General features: G+C 38.7%; 1 protein-coding gene across 7 annotated transcripts in view; it reads right to left on the bottom strand.

Annotated features, from left to right (window-relative positions):
* LMBRD1 (LMBR1 domain containing 1) overlaps nucleotides 1-22,120 on the bottom strand; it is a 237,907-nt gene that overhangs the window by 215,000 nt on the left and 787 nt on the right. For all 7 annotated transcript variants that reach the window (XM_043510440.1, XM_043510439.1, XM_043510437.1 and 4 more), the window contains exons 2-3: nucleotides 20,799-20,975; nucleotides 15,692-15,752 (exon numbers count right to left, since the gene is read on the bottom strand). In XM_043510440.1, coding sequence (XP_043366375.1) covers nucleotides 15,692-15,752; nucleotides 20,799-20,975 — 238 coding nt within the window. The remainder of the gene's footprint in view (nucleotides 1-15,691; nucleotides 15,753-20,798; nucleotides 20,976-22,120) is intronic.

The following is a 22,120-nucleotide window of genomic DNA, read 5'->3' on the forward strand; positions in this document are numbered from 1 at the left end:
CTACACTAAAAAAAAAAACACCACAGGCAGATTAGACAGAAAATAGATGTGAAAGACTAAACAAATCCAAGAGTACTTCACAAAAAATTTAAATCCACTGAAGGAGCTACAAAGTGTTTTTGAACATACAAACTTTTATAAGAGACGCTTAATATGTAAAGTAAAGTATAGTTCTAATCTGAAGCAGACCTCAAACTTCCATCATTCAATATTTAGTTGTCTCCAGGACTTTGAGCACCAGGCCACCAAGCATGTGAAGGTACTCAGAATGAGTCAAACTTTCCACTTTAAGCACATAATTGCAGAGGACAAAATCCAGAGAGGCTTCAATATGGATCTGCCCAGAGAGTTTTTCTATGGCTGTGGTTAGGGGTGCCTTCCATGGGCCCACATCAAGGAGCTCTTTCTTGGTATATCCTGCCTAGATTTCTTCTGCAGAGATTCCACTAAAACTAAAAGGTCAAGGAACACGGGTTTCAAGTGTCAAAGTCCTGAGGGCATCAAGTAGTTATTGGTGGATCTCTCAGTTTTCATGGCATTGGCACTAATTCTTAATAGAGGACACTTGGATCTGCTCTAGGGGTAAGCACAGTATTAGTGCTCAGCATGCTTGGCTCAGACATGCTTTAAATTTTGAGGGTTTATCCTTCAAAGCACCACAGTTAGTCTTGTAGTTCTCCCCCTCATTCTTCAAGGGAGGCTTGGAAGCCCACCACTGTTTCTTCAGTGCCGATCATAATATCTTCAGGCTAGTTTGCCAAATTAAATGTCACTGCCTACTCAGAGAACCACCAACATGGTCATCTGCCCTGAATGTATTTCTGTCCCATTGCCATGGTGGGGGCGGGGTGTCACTGAGCAGCCTTCCTTCCTTCTACATATCTACCTGAAAGATCAGGTAGCAGAGTACTGAAGGAGTCCCTGAGGAACATCACAAGAATGACCATACTGGGTCACACCAAAGGTCCATCTAGCCCAGTATCCTGTCTTCCGACAGTGGCCAATGCCAGATGCCCCAGAAGGAATGAACACAGGTAATCATCAAGTGATCCATCCATCCATCCCTTGTCACCTATTCCCAGCTTCTGGTAAACAAACTAGGGATACCATTCCTGCTGATCCTGGTTAATAGCAATTGATGGACCTATCCTCCATGAATTTATCTAGTTCTTTTTTGAACCATATTATAATCTTGGCCTTCACAACATCCTCTGGCAATGAGTTCCACAGGTTGACTGTACATTGTGTGAAAAAACACTTGTTTTAAACCTGCAACCTATTAATTTCATTTGGTGACCTAGTTCTTGTGTTATGAGTAAATAACACTTCCTTATTTACTGTCTCCACACCACTCATGATTTTATAGACTTCAATCATATCCCCCCTACTCATCTCTTTTCCAAGCTGAAAAGTCCCAGTCTTATTAATCTCTCCTCATATGGAAGCCATTCCATACCCCTTGTTTTTGTTGCCCTTTTCTGAACCTTTTCCAATTCCAATATATCTTTGAGATGGGGCGACCTCATCTGCACACAGTATTCAAGATGTGGGCATACCATGGATTTATATAGAGGCAACACGATATTTTCTGACTTACCTAGCCCTTTAATGATTCCCAACTTTCTGCTTGCTTTTTTGACTGCCACTGCACAGAGTGGCAGATAACTCTCCACAATGACTCCAAGATCTCTTTCTTGAGCAGTAGCAGCTAATTTAGACCCCATCATTTTATATATATAGTTTTCCAATGTGCATTACTTTGCATTTATCAACATTGAATTTCATTTGCCATTCTGTTGCCCAGTCACCTAGTTTTGAGAAATCCTTTTGTAGCTCTTCACAGTCTGCCTGGGACTTAACTATCTTGAATAGCTTTGTATCATCTGCAAATTTTGCCACCTCTCCGTTTACCTCTTTTTCCAGATCATTTATGAATATGTTGAATAGGACTGAGCCCCATACTGACCCGATACGCTTCAATACCATGACATTTTCAAGTATCGAGAACACTATTGCTTCAACATTTCTCAAGTTTCTTGGTGCATCTGAACGCTGGCATCAGTGGCCAGGAATGGGGGCAAAAAGATAGGAAAGAGCACTTAAATGCCATCACTTGTGCTGTGTACGGGGGGGAGGGGGGAGGAGAGGAAGGGGAGAGGGTAGGGCAGGGGGAGAAGAGAAGCAGCCTCTGAAATGCTGGAATAAAATGCCATAGGGCAGAAGGGAAAAGGCCAGCGAAGTCGTACAAAGTGGAACAGAACCACCTAACAGGCAGTTCCTCCTCAGGTACAGCCCAAGCTGAGAAATTCCTACTTTGCATTTTTTGGGGTGCGGGAGAAGGGGAGCAGCAATTTTCCACATATTGTGAAGGAAGATGAAAGCCTTAAGTGTGAACAAGAAGCTGCTGCACTCCCCAAAGGAGGCACTGAACTGGGTTTAATGATGCAGTACAGAACTTTCTTGCACAGGAAGTCTGTATCCAATAGCAGCAAGGAGTTGTTAGCATAGCTTGCTTTAGTCAGACAGCCAGGATTACCAAGCAGTGGAGGCCATACAAGTAGATATGTACTTAAGAGAAATGCCTATTTTTTTGATCACCTCGACCCATTGGTCTTTCAGACCTCGTATAGGTTGTGTTGATCACAAGTCTTCCAGTCTCCTCTTATTCTGGCCTTCTTTCTCCATGTGCAGCCATGACTCTTCACGATAAAATCTTCCTCTATCTTTGGAGGTTGGCAGAGTGGTCATTTCTGTTGCCGTGGGTACCACTTGGCAACAGCTACAGTCCATCAATTGTCCATGAGCCTAGCCATATGCCTGGCCCATCACATCACATTTTACTCTACCTGCTTTCAACAAAGACATCCTGCACTTCACTCTGCAGTCTGTTTGCTTCATTGGAGATTCAGTAGATTGAAATCCCGAGAATTCTTCTTTCCATCCCTCTCTCTGTGACAGACTGTTGTTGCTCTTCTGTCTTTGTCAGTGCCCAGGTTTCGCTGCTGTACAACATTGCCAGCAGTACTATTGAGTTGAAGAGGTTGGCATGTGTTACCTTGTCGATTTTTCCTTGGAGAACATCCTTGATAGAGTTGAATGTGTGCCAACCAGCTTTCTTTCTTCTTCTTCCTTTCTGCCTATTATCTATTAGATATGCATTAATCCAGAACAATGCATCAGAAATGTATTAATCCACAGGCATGTTACAATTACCATCTTGTATTAGGAATAACATTCACTTTGCAGTAGATAGTGCTGTTGGCTGATTTAGAAGATGTAATAAATTAGTGGAGATTATGAACATGGTAAAGAATATGGTCTACAGTCGAATGTGGACAAGACAAAAACCACTGATGGTATACAAGGATCCTGAGGAAACATGCAAGATTCCAGTGAATGACACAAACATACAGCAAATGAGAATTATTGCTACTTAGAAATCATTACAGATGATCACATGCTGCAAGCAACAACAAAAGATGTTCTGGAAGAACAAACATCTGATAAGAAGGGATATAAATATTAACATTAAAAATTCTGACTCAAACTTGAATTTGGTCAGTGTTAAATTATGGCTGTGAAATATGGACATTCAAACAGTCGATAAAGAAAATCCTTTGAATTATGGTATTCAGAAGAACTCCGAAAATATCATGGATAGACCACTTAACTCAGAAAACATTACAAGATCCTATGAAAAGATTTGATCTGCAGAGCACATTTTTAAGTGATTCAGCATGCAATGCATTTTTACAGGCACTGGAAGCAAAAGTTGATGGCTGATGAACAGGAGGCAGAAAAAGAATATTTTGGATGGACAATGCAATAACCTGGGTGGATGAAAAGGACTACTCACACACTATTCACCGCAAAGAGATTAGTACAGGACTATATAGAATGGGCTACTATGGTTGCAACCATCCAGTAATGTAGGTATCTTTTTTCCTATGTGGCATCTCCAGTAGGAACACTAGACAGTTATAAATTAGAGTCACTGCTAGGATTAAATATTCCACTCCTTACATGTATTATGTTTTCCCACTGAAAATTATAAAGAATACTGTAACTGAATTATCCTACTGATCTCCACTTGAAAGCATTTTAAGAACTAAAATGGACTTCATGTAGGATACAACACTAACTGCTGATTTTCATACGTTAAGGGGAGTGGTGGGGAGTCTGCCTTATTCTACTGTCACTTTGGCTCATTACTCCTGTTAATTATAAGACTGCTGCATAAACACTACTATTCACAAGCTGATTTTTAAAAGAAACTATAACTGATTAAACTTCTGCAATATCTGTGCAGCGCAATTGTTAGATTCGGAGATCTCCTACTCCAACTTTAAAAAAAAAACCAAACAAACTACATATGGGAAGACATTGGAAAGACCATAAAATCTGATCTCTGTACATCTCCTTTGCTACCTAGTAATTCCTAACAGGAAGGAGACGTAGAACTTTTTACTATTAAATTCACCCACTACTGGCATAAACAGATTGACTAAAATGGAATTCTATCAAACTACACTAGCAGTAAACTTGTTTCATTTTTTCCACCCAGAAGACTAGTTCTAGACTGGTGGCCACCATAAACCAGACAACTTGGATACAGTTGCTGGATCTCATTTGTTTTAAGCCTCCAGAGAGTCTGAACAGAGACCAGATACCATCCCTGCCTTGAGTGTCTAGGTACACCCTTTGGGGTGCTAGATAAAGGATCTGCACCCCTCCAGAGAGCTGCGGTCATGTGACCCACTACCTACTCACTGAAACCAATGCTGGCCCCTCAAACTCCTCCCACAGCTTTAACAAATCTTCTCTCAGAACACCCCAAGGTGAGAGCCTTCGGGGTTTACCTTTTCAAGGGGGGAAAACATGGTAGGCATGAACATAACTACGTGCAATACAGTCTTTGCAGGGGACTTTTTACACATTATTCCTCTCTAACAGCACAACACTACACACATTTCCCTGCCAGTTTCCCCATCACTCCAGAGCATCTTTTGGGCTAGAGTCAGGATCATCCAGGGCCCTTCTGTTTCAGTGCACAGCTTGGGTTCTGAAACAGGAGTCTTCTCCTGCACTTTACCCACTTTGACCTTAGTCAGTCTGTTTTCTTCCCTTCTTCTATCCAACTTTCCATTCCCCTCCCTCCCCAGTCCTCCCACAAGCGTCTTTTTTTTTTTTTTAAATGACTGCCCCTGCTCTATCACCTTTGTCTTTGTCCTGCGTGGAGGATTTCTACAGACTCTTCACTCCCCCCGACCTCTGTTCAAACAAGGTGAGGAAGTATCTTCTCACAACTTAAAACACAACCTCTTAGGATATCTATTATGTCTAAGCACAGTCATTAAAGTTAGAACAGTCAGGAGTTTGTATCTAGTATCTACTTGTTGCAAGACCTGTCAAGCAACTGTGTATACACTTCATAATGGCTTTCTATGATACAGTAGTTTCATAACCAGAATTCATAAATTGTACTGACAGATGCCTCAACATTGTCACATCATATTAGATGTTTTCCTTGTCTACTTACTCGTTTAGACTAGCCAGGTCACAAAAGTCAAAGACAAAGTGACAGTTCATTCATAAGTGTACATTTTATGGCTATTTAGATATAGCACAAGAGAATCAGGGTCTTCTACTATTTGTGTAAACCAACCAGACAGAAATACCAAAGTAACTTTAATAAAAAATTATTTGCCTCAAAGTTAGCAACAGTCTTAAGAGATTCAGTTACAATTTCTGTCCTTCTAGAAATAAGGAATGAGAAAACACCCGTGAACTATATAGGTATCTCACCTTTTTCCTCTCCTCTCCACCACCTTCAGTGACTCAGAGTAACCATGAAGGTATAACACTTTCAAAACAGGATAAGCAGTCTCAGTTTGCTTTCCAATCTCAAAGTGACACATTATTAACAAGCAAGCTATTTTAGAACATACATTAATAAGTTGACTTAATGATGCCCAGTGAACATTTTAAAACTATCACACTTGAATACAGGTAACCAAGCATTCTGCCAGCACTGGTTTCATCATACGTTTGGATATGTAAAAGAAGCCATTATGAGGTTTGATAAGGTGGCATGACCTTTAGCATGATCAGCACTTCAACACCCAGGGGTACCATTTGAAATGCTTAAGTTCTATTTTCAAGATGGACCTAGTCCATGGTTAGTTCTGAAAATTTTACCTCGGATCTGTATCGTGCCTTCAGTTCACAACAACTCCATTTCAGCAGCACTGTCTGGCCAGTCTATCCAAGCGAGTACAAGAAATCTGAGTTTTAAACAGTTAAGGACGAAACTATTGATGGGGCCCAAGATTTTCAGGGTTATGTGATAAGAAAAGAGCTAGCTCTCAATTGTTTGGTGGCAGCCTTACCAATTGATGGTGTATGACCCAAATGGGTCAGATAGGACTCCCTGCGTAGCTCTAAGTTTTGGTCATGAGCTAAATATATCCCAACTTTTAGTAGCTGTCAAGTGGTTTCTCATCTGCTGAGCATTTGAGGGTTACAACCTCTTACAAATTTTGGCACAGATCTATGCTCTTATAACCTATAGACTGTGTTACTGGCATACATTTTAGCAGGGTATGATAGAATATACCCCTGTGTTCACACCCTATATGCTATTGTAATAATATTTGTACAAAGTATGCCATGTGAGATTTAAAAAAACTCAATTTGCTGATCACTATTATCATGGCAAAATGTACATAGCAGCATTATGTGTGAAATTATAAGCAAACAGATTCCTCAGTTCCTCAGAGGAGAAGAACAAACTGACACCTCAGCTAGGTGTCAACATGACTGATGCACCATTACCAGCTAAGTGGCCATTCTTTGGCTAGAAAGGCAGGGCAGGGGCAAAAATCTACATCTTTGCAAAGAAACAGCATGAAGTCGTTTTCCACACGGACTGCCTGTCACTTTCTCCCAGCTGGAAATGCTTCAAAAGGGGACAGGGCTATAAAAAAAGGGGACAGACACACACCCTGGCCATTGCATTTCCTGCACCTTTGAAGAAACAAAGGAAGAAGCCATTGGATTCTGGGGGAGGGGTCCTGACCTAAAGACTTCGGTTAGTAAGACTGCTGAAAGCATGTGGTGAGAAAATTTTGATTTGAATCGGATAGAGATTGTTAAGTTAGGCACCAATAAAGCATTTCTGACTTTTATACCTCATTACTTGTACTCACTTAAAAATCTTTGTAATTAATAATAAACCTGTGTGGTTTTTTTTTTAATCTAATCCAGTGTGTTTAAACGGAAGTGTACGAATAATTATTTGAAATAAGATGACATATTATCCCCTTAAAAGAACAACAAAATTAATGTATTTGCACTGTCCAGGAGAGGGCTGGATAGTACACAACATACATTTCTGGGGGGGGGAATCCAGCACTGGGGTCACCCTGCAGCATAACCAAGGCTAGTAAGAGCCAAGGTGTGGCTGGCTGAAGCACACAGACATAGCTGGAGGCTGTTTATGAGCAGTCCAGATTGGAGGCTACAGTAGCAAGGCATTGTAAAGGGCACCCCAAGTTAGAAGGCAGGGTGACAGCTACTCAGCCTAACTTGTATCCCAGTAGGTCACACAGGGGCCTTCCTTTGAAAGGCCTCTTGTAATTTAGAGGTAATACAAAACAGAGTCACTGATGGGCCTTAAGTCACATGAACCATACTCCACTGTTTGTCCTCAAGTGGTCCAGTAGTTATAGTAACAAAAATACGTGGTAACAAAGGTGTTTACTTGATCACTATATAATCAAGATTATATAAAGGAGGATCTTCTTGGAGACAGCCTTGCAACTATAAAATGCTCCTTCCGAGGATATACATTGTAGTATGCCTATAACATCCTGGCAGGAGAACTTGAATGTATATTTCCATTTTAGTTATTTGAGGAAAGTGCTGTTGTATATGATTCAAAGAAAGTAATTTTTCCCCTCGTGAATTTTTAAAATTCTCTTCGCAAGCTTTTCCCAATTACTATTCATCCACATTAAATTTGTATTTTAGTAGGCACTGGAAGCCTTAAGGATTGCTTGGTTTTCCTTCCTCAAGAGGATATAAAGAGTCCATGAAAATCAATACATTAAGTTAACCAACATGAGATATTAAAGTGAGGAATTTCATTAATTTCACTTGCGTCTTTCCTCACAATTTCTTGCAAAGTCTCACAACCAGGCCTTCATACCATGAATCACTCATCATAAACAAGAATGATGAGGCTATGCATCAGCAGCATTTGACTGTAGTATAAACACAGAACTTGGCTGTCATTGCACTGTTTACCAGAATTTTCAAGCATTGCATGTTATGACAAACTTTCTAGTTTGGAAGAAAGTTCAGGTTTTTTATTTTGGAGCCTAGACCTTAAGTACCTGCTATTTTACAAGATGCATAAACTCATTTGTTAAATCATATTTCATGGAAATTTTCTGAAGAACGTTAAGAGTCTTATGAAGGTTATTATATTTTCTTGTATTCAGAGAATATCAGGAAAACGGGAAAATGTGATTTGACCATTTATGTTTTTATACTACATGCATATATTTTTGCTAGAAATTACACATTACTGTTGAATTCAGTATCAGCAAAAGTTACAAAATGTGCATTTTCTTATCAATACAACAAAACAGCAAAAGAAAAACAATACTGCTAATTCAATACGTAAATCTCTACCACCATCTGGAGGAAAAACTGTGCTATGGCATTAAAAACGTGTACATTAAATTGAGGTAGTATCAACTTTATTACACTTCAAAGCAGATGATACCTATAAGCTAATGCTATCATGTAGCAATGTTTGAAAAGGTAGCTCTAAGCCTCCATTTTCAGTAGTGCTGAACTTTCCCCAGAAATTATCACTTAATCTGATGAAGTGAGCTGTAGCTCATGAAAGCTTATGCTCAAATAAATTCGTTAAGTCTCTAAGATGCCACAAGTACTCCTTTTCTTTTCACTTAATGTTGTTTTATACTTATTCTTTGCTGAGAAGACTTAGTTCTTCAAAACTACTAATAAATGAAAGTGTTATGCAGTTTGAAATCTCAACACTATTAAAATTAAATATTTGTACAATCCTATGTGCTAGGTGTTTTGTTAAAATCACAAACTAGGGTTTTGTATGCCATTATTGCAGTCCAGTAGCTCTGAAGACTGGCATTCATGTGCGGTCAACAGGAATTTTTGCTTTGCTAAAATCTGAAAAAATTGATCAAACAATGAAACCAAGAGTAAAAACAGTATCCTACACAATATTGTTTCCATGTGAAATTAAAATGCACTCAATTTAGTCACTAAAATTTTTAGGTCTACTATGGGTTACCCAGTAAGGTAACAACCGACAGATGAGAACACACTATTTTTACAGTTTATTTAGAATAGTGTTTCTCAAACTATGGGGCGGGCCTCCTAATGGAAGCACAAATGTGTGCTTTTTTTTGGAAGCTCTGGTTGTCAGCCCTGGGTGGCTGGGGCTCATGCAGAAGGGCCGTGCACACCCAGGAGGCAGGGATAAAGAGGACAGCTGTAGCTCCACCATCTGCGCTCAAGCTCTTCTTCCTCTCCCCCAACTCCACTCCTCCACCAAGAGGCAGCCTGGGCTCCAGCTGTGAGCCCTGGGGTGGCAACAGCTCAGAAGCAAGGGTGGCAATGGGGCACCAAATCTGCTGTTAAGTGATAACAAATATCACTTTTCGCATTGCCACATGTACTTCTGTGTTGCTACTAGCTCAGTGCTGCCTTCAGAGCTGAGTGCCCGGCCAGCAGCTGCTTCCGCTCTCTGCTTCCCTTCGGAGCTCGGTGGTGGTAGATGTACTGGGAGGTACTCCAGGAAGGGGGGGGGGAGGAGAGAAGGGGGCAATTAAATAAGTTTGAAAAGTCACTGATGATTTTAGAGCATCCAACAGCTGTACACAATTAAATCATTTCTCGTGTTTAGCAAATCACTAATATCTTCAACATTGTGATACAGCATGGCCAGAGGGCAGCAGGAGAGTGTTAGAAGGGAGCCTTATTCCCTGTAGAGGGAAGAAAGTTTGCTAGGAGATTAATTAAAGCACCTGAAGCCAATTAAAGCACCCGATTAACCCCCCCCCTTCAATCAGAGAAGGGAAGAAGTTGAAGCAGAGTGGATTGGTGTTGGAGCAGAGAGCAGTTTGGAGGAAAGCAGAGGAGAGTTTGGAGAAGTGCTGTGGTGGGCTAAGAAGACCAAGACCTTAAGTAAAGGGACACCCGGTGGAGGGCAGGAAGCCCCACAAGCTGAAGGGCAGGAGAGGGAAGTAGCCCAGGGGAAGGAACTGCTAGTTCAAGCGGTTTACCATTATCCCTAGGGCTCCTAGGCTGGGACCCAGAGTAGAGGGTGGGCCCGGATCCTCCCTCTCCACTAGGAGACTAGCGGGGCAGTTAATACCCCAGTTCAGGGGTGAGAAATTGGTGCCCTGAACCCTCCCCAAGACGAGGAAGCGCGAGACCCATCAAAGTAGTGCCGGCAATTTGCCACAATATGTATTTGTCCAGAGAATTTAAGGAAAACTTAATGAAGATCACAAAAATTGGTAGGGGGACTAAGGCACAGCTACTGTACCTGAAATTATACTATAATCTAGCCAGGTCATGTCCAGGGCCTCCAGCCCCGATCAACTCCTCCCCCTCAGTGCCTCCTTCATGCTGCATAATAGCTGTTCGGCAACATGCAGGAGCTGCTGGGAGGGGAGGGGAGGGAGGAAGAGTGGGGTCAGAAAGAGGCAGGGAAGAAGAAGGGCAGGGCCTTAGGGCTAAATGGGGGTTGAGCACCCCCCCAGGGAAAAAAAATTCTTAAATCAAAATTGGGAGTCCTCAGGCTGCTAAAGTTTGAGAACTGCTGCTCTTGACAATCCATCCTGCATTGATAGCCAAAGCTACCATCCTAATGAACTTTTAAGGTAACTTTTGCTGAGCCCTAGTGCCTTTGAGTTCAACTGTGTATGTTCTAGAACTCGTTGAGAAATTTTCAACTACTTTTTTTTGTTGGAAGATGCCAATTGGTTAAAACCAAACCTTTGAGAAGAAGATTTCTCGGGTCCAGGATAGAATTTCTAGTCAAAAAGCAAACAGCAAATATTCCACTGGTTAGAGCACTCATCTGGGATGTGGGAGACCCACGTTCAAGTCCCTGCTTTGAATCAGATAGAGTACTGGGTTATTGGCTAGTCTGTGCGTATTTTTTGTGAAAAGTTTCGGAAGGTCTGTTTCATCCCTGCGTGGAATAAAACCAAAAGGCTAAAATTTTGTGCAGAACAGAATTCTTGTTTTCCAGAATCTAATGGTAATATCAAAAAAGCAGTGACAGCTTTCTTCCAAGCCACACAGTTTTCTTACAGTTTAAAAATAAAAAATTCATCTATTTATCTGACCTTCTACTTCCCATATTTATATCTAATACAACTCCAGAATATACTTAGTTCATAGGAACAAGTCAAAGTTCCTTCTTTTAAAAACAAAAAAGAAAAAACCCTGAAGTTTTGTAACACATTTTAAGTTACATTCTCAAGTGGCCCCTGTTACCATGGTTATCTGGTGAATTCCTCAGATATTGGATTCAGTTTTTCAGATCGCCTTAAAAGTATTGTGGAATTAGTCTACTAGAAATTCAGATCTAAAGAGAAGTTTGTTAGTTTTAAAATTGGAGATGAAGTCCACATAACTCCCCAAAGAAGAAGAGGTATGCTATCAGTGACCTTGATGTATTAGTCTGCTCCTATCATTCTCCTAAGCAGCAGTAACACCAAAATTTAGTACTAGAAATTTCAAACAGGCACTCAAAAGGTAGACCTAGAACTGGAGGAATATTTGATAGCAGGTAGGTCTGTATCTGAGTGGAGTCAAGTTTGTGTCTTTGTATTAGGGCTGTCAATCACAGTTAATTCACATGATTAATCACGATTATTTTTGAGTTAATCGCACTGTTAAACAATGGAATACCAATTGAAATTTAAATATTTTGGATAGTTTTCTACATTTTCATATACATTGTATTCTGTGTTGTACCTGAAATCAAAGTATATTATTCAAAATATTTGCACTGTAAAAGTGGCAAACAAAAGAAATAGTATTTTTCAATTCACCTCATACAAGTGCAATCTTTGTCGTGTAAACTTACAAATGTAACAAATTTACATAACTGTACTCAAAAACAAAACCATGTAAAATCTTCAGAGCCTACAAGTTCACTCAATCCTACTTCTTGTTCAGCTAATTGCTAAGACAAACAAGTTCATTTACATTTATAGGAAATAATGCTGCCCTCTTATTTACAATGCCACCAGAAAGATATTTACTTGCCAGATGTACTAAAGATTCATATGCCCCTTCATGCTTCAGCCACCATTCCAGAGGACACGCTTCCTTGTGATGTGTTAATTAAATTTGTGATTCAACTCCCTGGGGGAGAATTGTATTAACCTGGCTCTGTTTTACCTGCATTTGTCCATATATTTCATGTTATAACAGTCTCTGATGATGATGACCCAGCACATGTGAATTTTAAGACGACTTTCACTGCAGATTTGACAAAACACAAAGAAGGTACCAACATAAGATTTCTAAAGACAGCTACAGCACTCAACCCACAGTTTAAGAATCTGAAGTGCCTTCCAAAAATCTGAGGGAAGAGGTGCGGAGCATGCTTTCAGAAGTCTTAAAAAACCAACACTCCAATGCAGAAACTACAGAATCCAAACCACCAAAAAAGAACAACTTTCTGCTGGTGGCATCTGACTCAAATAATGAAAATGAACATGCATCCGCCTGCACTGCTTTTGATTGTTATTGAGTAGAACCAGTCATCAACATGTCCCCTGTAATAGTGGTTGAAGCATGAAGGGACTTGAATCTTTAATGCATCTGGCACAAATAATTGCAACACCAGCTACGACAATGCCATGTGAATGCCTGTTCTCACTTTCAAGTGACACTAAACAAGAAGCGGGCACCATTCTTTCCTGTAAACGTAAGCCAACTGATTTGTCTGAGCGATTGGCTGAACAAAAATAGGACTGAGTGGACTTGCAGGCTCAAACTTAACATTGTTTTATTTTTGAAGGCAGGTTTTTTTTGTACGCAGATCTAGATTTACAAGTTCAACTTTTATGATAGAGATTGCACTATAGTACTTGTATGAGGTGAATTGAAAGATACTATCTATTTATACAGTGCAAATACTTGTAAACAAAAATATAAAGTGAGCACTGTACACTTTGTATTCTGTGTTGTAACTGAAATACATTTGAAAATGAAGGAAACATCCAAAAATATTTAAATAAGTAGTATTGTTTATTTGTGCAACTAATCACGATTAATTTTTTTTAAATCGCTTGGCAGCCCTACTTTATTTTCCATTTACGGGTTTTGATAACTGTTAGCCCAGAGTATTAATTAAAGATCCACCTGGAGGGCTTTTCCCTAAACGACACTGAATATTTCCAGTTAGTTGAAGAACTTCATATTAAACAACCAGACTCTAAAATGACTAGAGCACCTGTTAGAGAATTAATAGGCCAAAATGCAAGGATAGTCAGTAAAGATATTTCCCCATATTCCTTTTTATTCCCTCAGGAATCAAAACGTATCACTGTTTTTGTAGAAAAAAAATATAATTCCTGACCCTGGTAGAAAGACATGCTCAAGAAGGCAAAACTACAGATCAACCTTGACACTGGACCAGAAACAGACTAAATGGCAAAAACGCACAAAGCATGAAACCCTACCTGGATGAGCCATACCCTTCTCCCACAAAAGGTAATCAAGAAGTCGGTCTTTTTTTTTTTTTTTTTACTTTATTAAACACAAGTAGCCATATTTGTATAGCTTATCAAAACAATAAAGTATCACTGGATAGAACTGATAAGAAAAGCCCTAAGGAGTCACATATATCTTAAGGCACAGACTACCTATTTAGTCTGGTAAAGTATTCAAAGTTCTTATGTGGTATTCTGCATCAAGTTTATTTCTCAAGCTAAACCATCTGATATTTCTCATTTAGAGAAGCAGTATTGTTTTAAGGGGAACAAGAAGTTTATAAACCATGGCAAGAGAGGAAAAGAGTTCCTTTTCTTGGTGGGCATCTGAAGGTTTTTTTTTTTTTTTAAATAAATGTTGAATCCAGCTTTTGTAGCAGTACTATCAGTACAAGCCACAACAAAGATAGCTTTCTGATAAATCAGATTAATTCTATGACTGCAGCTTGAAATTACCCAAAATTGGCATTTTGATTTTCTCTGGCATCTTCATTGTAAAATAGGCCTCTTGTTGCAAAACATTAGTCAATGTTTGTACGTTAGTATGTTTATAGTGTCTTTCACATTTTGAAATATTGTTGCTTTCAGTTGTTAGGTTCCACTTTAATGCAAAGTGCATCTATACATTTACCAGGTATATTTGTACTAGTGTCATTGCCCAGCAGACAGACTTACAAGTCAATGAAAATTTAGCCCAATTCATTGCAACATGTCTTCGAGTATTCTCTCCCACAAAAGAAATTCAGTCTTAAAATTAGATTTTTTTTTTAATATTGGTCTTTTTAAAGTGACCACACACACTTTGCCCAGACCACAGAAAACAAATCTGAGTTTCACTATTCTTGCACATGTTTAGTCTTTAATATGTATTATTAATTCTTAAAATGTATTAAACTACTGAATATATTCTCCTCCCAACACATGATCATTTCATAGAGTCATATAGAATCATAGGACTGGAAGGGACCTAGAAAGGCCTTCTAGTCCAGTCCCCTGCACTCATGGGAGGCTTAAGTATTATCTAAGCCATCCCTGACAGGTGTTTGTTTCTTTGGTTTTGAATAGTGAGTTCAACACAATGCTATGATAATTATTTTCACTAAAACTTTGTGCTAGATAACATTATCCACTATTGCAATAAATAAATTTATAAAGAATGTCAGATTGCAGAGATGGGTCCAACACTTTCTATAAAAAGTTAGATTTTAAAAGCAACAGAAGCCACATTTTAAAATAAGTTTAGATGTTGATCTAATATGGTTTTCTTGCTTTCATTTTGTTTAGGCTCATCACCCTTGTACTCCATTATATTCATTTAGTGAAGTAGATACAGTCCTCAGGCAGTGTCTGAACAGCGAATGATCTTGCATACCATAGGTATTACAATATAAAAACAAAATTGCAGTGAGTTATGTACAGTAGGAAAACATGACATTACCTTAATTGTAAGAAACCTTGACATACCATGCTAAAAAAAAAAGTGACAAGAGTAGGGCCAAAAAAAAAAAAAAATTCCTAAGGAACTCGTTAATGTCTATCCTCTGAATGTGTATTAACAATAGTTCACATTGTGGATTATAGGTTCATACGCCAAAACTCCTTAGTCAAGTTTTGAGCACTGTGTCATTGGGACTGACGGGAATGATAAGCCCATATGCAGAAGCCCCCAAGATTGCATTTTAACATGCAAACTGAAATTTTAATTTACAAAAAGGGAAAAACCCTACAAAAGCTTTGACTGTAGACAGAACTAAGGTTCATCTCAGCATGATTTTTCAGTTTAGTTATAGCCCCCTGAAAATTAGCTTATAATACAATATTTTAATTAGAGGGTATCAACACATGATCCAGTCACTGCAGAAAATCCTATTTTTAGAAGCTGTTTTAAAAATACTCACTGTAATATCCATATAGCACTGTGTCCTCAATTTGTCTTGTGACATTAGTATCAGCCCACTCCTAGGAAGAATGAAGGGGGAAAATTATGTAAACACTTATTTCACAAAAGCAACACTTTCAATCCATATCACACATTTTTGAAATCCTAAATATTTTGCTATTGTCAACTGTATAAACTGGGAAGCATGAGATTTTGTTCTTGGTGGCTTATAGGAATTCCATCAATTGAATTCTTAGAGCTCTGGAAGAACAATTTGAACAGACTCAGACTTACAATTCTGAATACAAAAACATGGACATGGTAAAAAGGCTGTGCAGTTACCATTCTGCATTACTGAGGCATTTATACGGGCCCCAGTTAATATTTGTTTTGATCATTGAGTTGCATAATATTCTTGAACCTAAATACCACACCACAGAACTACTCGACTCAAACAAAAAAATCAATAAAAAGATACTTATGATTGAAAACTTGATATCAAAGAGCATTTTCATTATATATCTGTCATGTATGTACCATAGAACACTTTTATAGTCATATTTATATGGTAATGAGTCATTTTGCAGGAAATACATATAAACAGACAGACCAACTGCACTGGCTACTTAACCTCCAATTTAAAAGGCAAATGGGAGCAGTGGGGTTTATGATTTTCGTTGAATGTTGAGAAAAATATGTCCAAATATGTGGCAAGTCCTCTACCTTTTAAAAACTTTCAAAATAAGATGCTGAATGTGGAAACTAGAAATCAGAACTCACTCAAAACCTGCTTAAGAAGCCCCAGTATGTTGACCATGTAGGCGGAGAAGACTAACTTCTCACATTCCGGCTTAGTCTACCCTACACAGTTAGGTTGATGTAAGGCAGCTTACGTAGCCCTAGTTATGTCAGTGTACACACATTACAGTCTTATCCCACTGATGTAAGTGCCTTTCCACACCAATATAACTCCTCCACCTTCATGAGAGGCACTTATGTAAGTGTAGTTAGGGCGGAAGTGTCTATTAACACTGCCTTGCTTACCCTGGCTGTTGGCTGTCTTGTCAATTTCACAACTCCATGCTGGAGCCATGAAACTGACAAGAAATCCAGGTACTAAAGCACAGCTGCTCCAGACTCCCCACTCCTAGCTGGGCTGCTGTCTGGAGACTCCCTGCTCAGGGAGCCAAGAAACCTGGGTGGCAGCTACCCCTGCACCTCCAGCTGGGAGCAGGGAGGTGAGAAGCCTGGGGAGCAGCTGGGCTCCCAACAGGGAGCTGTGTAACCTGAGAGCCCCCACACTGCCCCTCTTCAGTCAGTGGAAGCACTCCTGGTGAGGATATGCACCACAGACAGAAGGAAGGTAGTATGGACATCAGCCACTACAGTAATTACTATGGGGGCTATAAGTTAGTCAACCTAAGTTTGGTTTAGGGCTATAGTGTAGACATGCCCTTATGCATATGTTTAGGAGTGAGGGAAGAGTCTATGACCACCACCTAACTGTGCATGTTATAGATAGTATTTCCTACTCAAGAAAGGCTAAGATACATTTAGAGATCCATGCCAGTGGCTAAGGCCTGGTCTACACAGGTTTTATATCTGTATAAATATTTGTTGGGGTTGTGATTTTTTTCTATCACAATAGTTACAGGTAGAATACCTAGTGTGGATCCAGTTATGACTATAAAGATGCCTTTTATTTACATAGCTTTATTCCTCTTTCCCTAAGGAATAGTATGTACTGGTATAAACACCTTTATACCCATAAAACTACATCCATACTAGGGATAGTATACTACTAGTATAGTCAAAGTGGAACACCCTTTTGTGTTTAGGCAAGAATTTTAACAAGATAGACAGACCTAAGGTGTCACCCTCACATCTGGGAATAAAGATCCTCAAGTTCATCAACCCCTGCACAAAACAATGTTCCAAAATTTGAGTTTCAATTAGGCTTACTTGTGGCACCTTAGAGACTAACAAATTTATTAGAGCATAAGCTTTCGTGAGCTGTAGCTCACGAAAGCTTATGCTCTAATAAATTTGTTAGTCTCTAAGGTGCCACAAGTACTCCTTTTCTTTTTGTGAATACAGACTAACACGGCTGCTACTCTGAAACCTGTCTTTATACTCTTACCCATTCTCCTCCCCAAATGCCAGAGAATAAACCTTTCACACATGCCAAAAAGCTTAACAGATATGGTTTCTAGCAGATCAAATAAGGAGAGCACATTCCTGAGTTAAGTGCTTCTCATGGAGGTAATAAAACAGGGAGTTGAGTGTGGAAAAAATCCTAACATGCCCAACCAATGCCAGAGTAGCAATTTCTAAGCATCATGGCAGAGGTAAGATTTTGGGACTGATTTATATAAAGAGAATAAGAAAGTACTTAATTTTGACAGAAAAGTTCTCATGCAGAGTTTGCTGTTTTTAAATAGCAAGTATTAAAAATGAATGCACTCCTTTTAATTAATTATGTGTTCTTATGGGAAATGGAGTTTAAGTTAAACATATGGTCACAGTGAAGCACTTTGCTCTCATGAAAGTCTTAAAAGATATGAAAAGGTCTTGTCAAAAGTAATGCAAACATATGTCAAAAGAAAATATGAAATAGGTCACAATAGCAAGCACCACATCAGCCTGCAATTTTAGCCATCAGTTAACAGTATTCAAAAATCCTGAATGAGAGGTAGCCAGGAATTAAGATAACAGCAACAGAATCATGACACTGTTAGAAAGATATTTCAGTTTGGCATCTACCTTCTACCAGATAATCTCCATATGCAACAGCTGAGTTCTTGAACGAGAAACGAGAGCAATAGGAAGGATAGCAGCAACCTGATGTACCAATAACAGCAGGAGGCAACAGAAAGTTTGTTTTGTCAATTTTTAATTGTTTTTAAAATGCAAGTTATGTACAGGAACAAAGGTATATTCTATAGGGAAGATTACATGTACAGTACAATACAAGTTATTAGTAATTAAAAATTGTGCATTTCCATTTCCTTTAAAATCCCATTGTCCTGTGATAAATACAATTTACCAGTTCCTCTTCTTCTATTTACAAAGAATGTTTTTGTGAAGAAAAAAAGCAGGTTAAAAGTTATACTTGGATTTTAAGAAATTGTCGGTCATTTAACATTCCCTTCACCCACCTACTTATCCCACTGTCTCTCAAAGCCAGAATCTCTTAACTTTCAAGACACAGTGAAAGGTTCATTTAATTCAAGAAGGAACCATTTCCACTCCCATTGGCTTCTATGGCAAAACAGGCAGCAACTTCAAACCAAAGCAGGTTGAGGCTATAAAGGCTTTTCTTTTAGGGGGATGGTGCAAATCTAGTTTTGGTATAGTTAACGTGTTTGGGGTGGGGGTAACGCACATTGACAATCAAACTAAATGTATTTTATAAACAAAAAGCTTTTTATTTTTTGGAATGCAGATGGTTTGGGATCAAGGGATATTGAACTAAATCCATATCCACAATATGCATTTCCTCAAACTACTAAAATTGCAAAGGAGTATTATGAAGACAAGGGTGTTGTACATAGAAAAATATCAACTAGTTTTTCTAAACCAAAAATTATGGAAAACCGAGGACATGACATAGGACAGCTTACGAGCTACTAATTCCAGGAAAAAAAGCCAGTTTTACAATAAAATGATCTTAAAGAGTGACAAATGGAGTCAGAAACACCTTCAGCTGGTTTAAGTTTTATTCTAGAATTACTTGCATTATTTTATATGAAAATCAGATTTTTGTATAATCAAACCATAATTTCAGATACTATAACTGTATTAAGGTCACATTTTTACACATTTTGTTCTAGACTTTTGAAGATGAATAGTTAGTTAGAAATAGGATGATGGGTAGCGAGGCAAGGAGAATCTAAGGAAGCATTTTCCCTTGTCAAGGTAAGGGCTACAAGAACATGTCTGAAGGAAGAAAGCAGAAGAAAACTGTTTTGTCTATTCTTAATTAGAATCCATGTGCACAAAGGTGCAAGATTTTTCACACTGGGAGAAGCTTAACTGAAAGTTTTCGTGTCCTTTTAAATTCTCAACAGTACACATTCTTTGTGCAGATAAGTTACCTGATTCACTAAAGAAACAGTAGATGGATAACTTACATCCATACCTGTAAATGTGTAAAGCATCTGACTTAACCTTTGAAGTGATGTATGCAAGAGCATGTGTTCTTTGAGATTAAAAATAAATGGTAGACAAATATGGTAAGCAATGTACAAAAGCAAATTTTGTAGCGGGGGGAAATTATTTAAGTCATAATATAAACTCGCAATTTAAATCACTAAGTCAGCAAGCAGGAGACCATGATTTAAATAACTGATTTTAACCATGTTTTTATTCGTATCATTTGGTTATTTTCCCAAGAACTGGTTGACAACCATTAAAACATGTTTATTTCCTAAATGTGTGCAGCTGTAATGCCATAAGGAAAACGTTTCCTACATCAAGAGGCGTTTCTGTTGAGGTAGTTAATTCATCTCTCAGAGATGCCATAGCTAGGTCAATGGAAGACTTTAACCAAGTCTATACCAAGGGTTAGTTCGTACTAACTACAATGTTCACGGAGCAAAGTTTTTCACAGCCCTGAGAGAAGTAGCAAAGTCTATCTAATTTGTAAGTGTAGAGCAGGCCTTTGACCGAGAGCTCATTCATACATATACCGTTTGTATAATGTTATAAATATACCCAAAGAACAGAAAAATATAAAATTTTATAGTATGAACTACAGAAAATATTTAGGCGTCTCTCCTCATTTCTATTTATGCAGTGTTAAATGAATAAACCCACCAGCACCGAGACAAGACTATTCTTGTGTATGTTATAAAAGTTGGTAATATTAATATTTTAATGAGAGAATAGCAAGTTTACATTACTAAGTTATGAGGATGGAATCTATTTTAGAAGTAAATGACATTAGTTTGCAATGTTAGTGATCTTCCAAGACAAAAAGTCCAGCAATGTAATAAGACACTAAAATAGGATATAGTTTGATAACTCAGAATGAAGAGATAACAAAAAGGGAGAGGGAAGACATATGGTAAAGCAATTTTGGCAACATATATTTTACTGAATGCCAATATCTAAGTAGTTCATACCTTAAATGTGCCATTTTGATTTTTCATATATGAAACCAGAAAAATGTCCACTGGCAGAAGTGCTGATGTGATAAGCGCAATTGCCAGTGCAAAAATAGCTGTTATGGTAGAAATTACTTCACTTTCTCGTCGACTCTGGTACTTGCGCACATAAACCCAGGAGAAAGCCAGAATAGCCTGAAAGAAAAAAAAAAAAAAAAAAAAAAAAAAAAAAAAAAAAAAAAGAGATACCATAACACAGCACAAGAATATCAGATATATCACTCAAGTTAAACTGTATTTCTATTCTACATAAAAAGAAAAGGAGTACTTGTGGCACCTTAGAGACTAAAATTTATTTGAGCATAAGATGTCGTGGAGCTACAACTCACTTCATCTGATGCATTCATAAGGAGAGTGATCACTTAAGATGAGCTATTACCAACAGGAGGGTAATAGCTCATCTTAAGTGATCGCTCTCCTTACAGTGTGTATGATAAAACCCATTGTTTCGTGTGTGTGTGTGTGTGTGTGTGTGTGTGCGCATCTCCCCACTGTATTTTCCACTGAATGCATCCGATGAAGTGAGCTGTAGCTCAGGAAAGCTTATGCTCAAATAAATTTGTTAGTTTCTAAGGTGCCACAAGTACTCCTTTTCTTTTTGCGAATACAGACTAACACGGCCGCTACTCTGAAATCTCTTCTATACAGACACTTAAACTGCTCTTATCACCATGATTATATCAGAGCATCTTCTGGCTGTGCATTAAACATGACTAACATCTGCTAGGGGTAGGATTACCACCTTTGAAATGCAAAAAATACATTACATACCCCACAAGACAAGCCCGATGCAACCCCAAGCACAAAGCAGCTCAACAACCCCCTTCAACAGCCACTTGTAGCATTTAGAGAGAAAACACATAAGTAAGATTGATAACATCACACATCTCACTCTTGCATGGCTCAAACTCTCTCTCTCTCTCTCTTTCTCTCTCTCTCTCACACACACACACACACACACACAGCGCAAACAGCTGCTGTATTTTCAGTAGCTTTGATCTATTATGACTTAAACTGCACAAGTGGGAACACTGCAGCATCTTTAGACAGAAAAACTTTTACCATTAGATATCCCAGTGTACTGTGATAATAATTCTAATCTTTAGACTCACGCAAAAAAACCCTCACAGATTAAATTACTTTTCTGGCAACTGGCAAATGCATAAAAATACCAGCCAGACCAGTCAAATGCTAGCCATATGGTAGCCACGCCATGGGTAGTTTGCTCTCTTTCTGCCAAAAGAGGCTAGCCTACTACTGCTGCTACCATTCACTGCATT

Source organism: Dermochelys coriacea, chromosome 3 (genome assembly GCF_009764565.3).
Source record: "Dermochelys coriacea isolate rDerCor1 chromosome 3, rDerCor1.pri.v4, whole genome shotgun sequence".
Taxonomy (NCBI): domain Eukaryota; kingdom Metazoa; phylum Chordata; order Testudines; family Dermochelyidae; genus Dermochelys; species Dermochelys coriacea.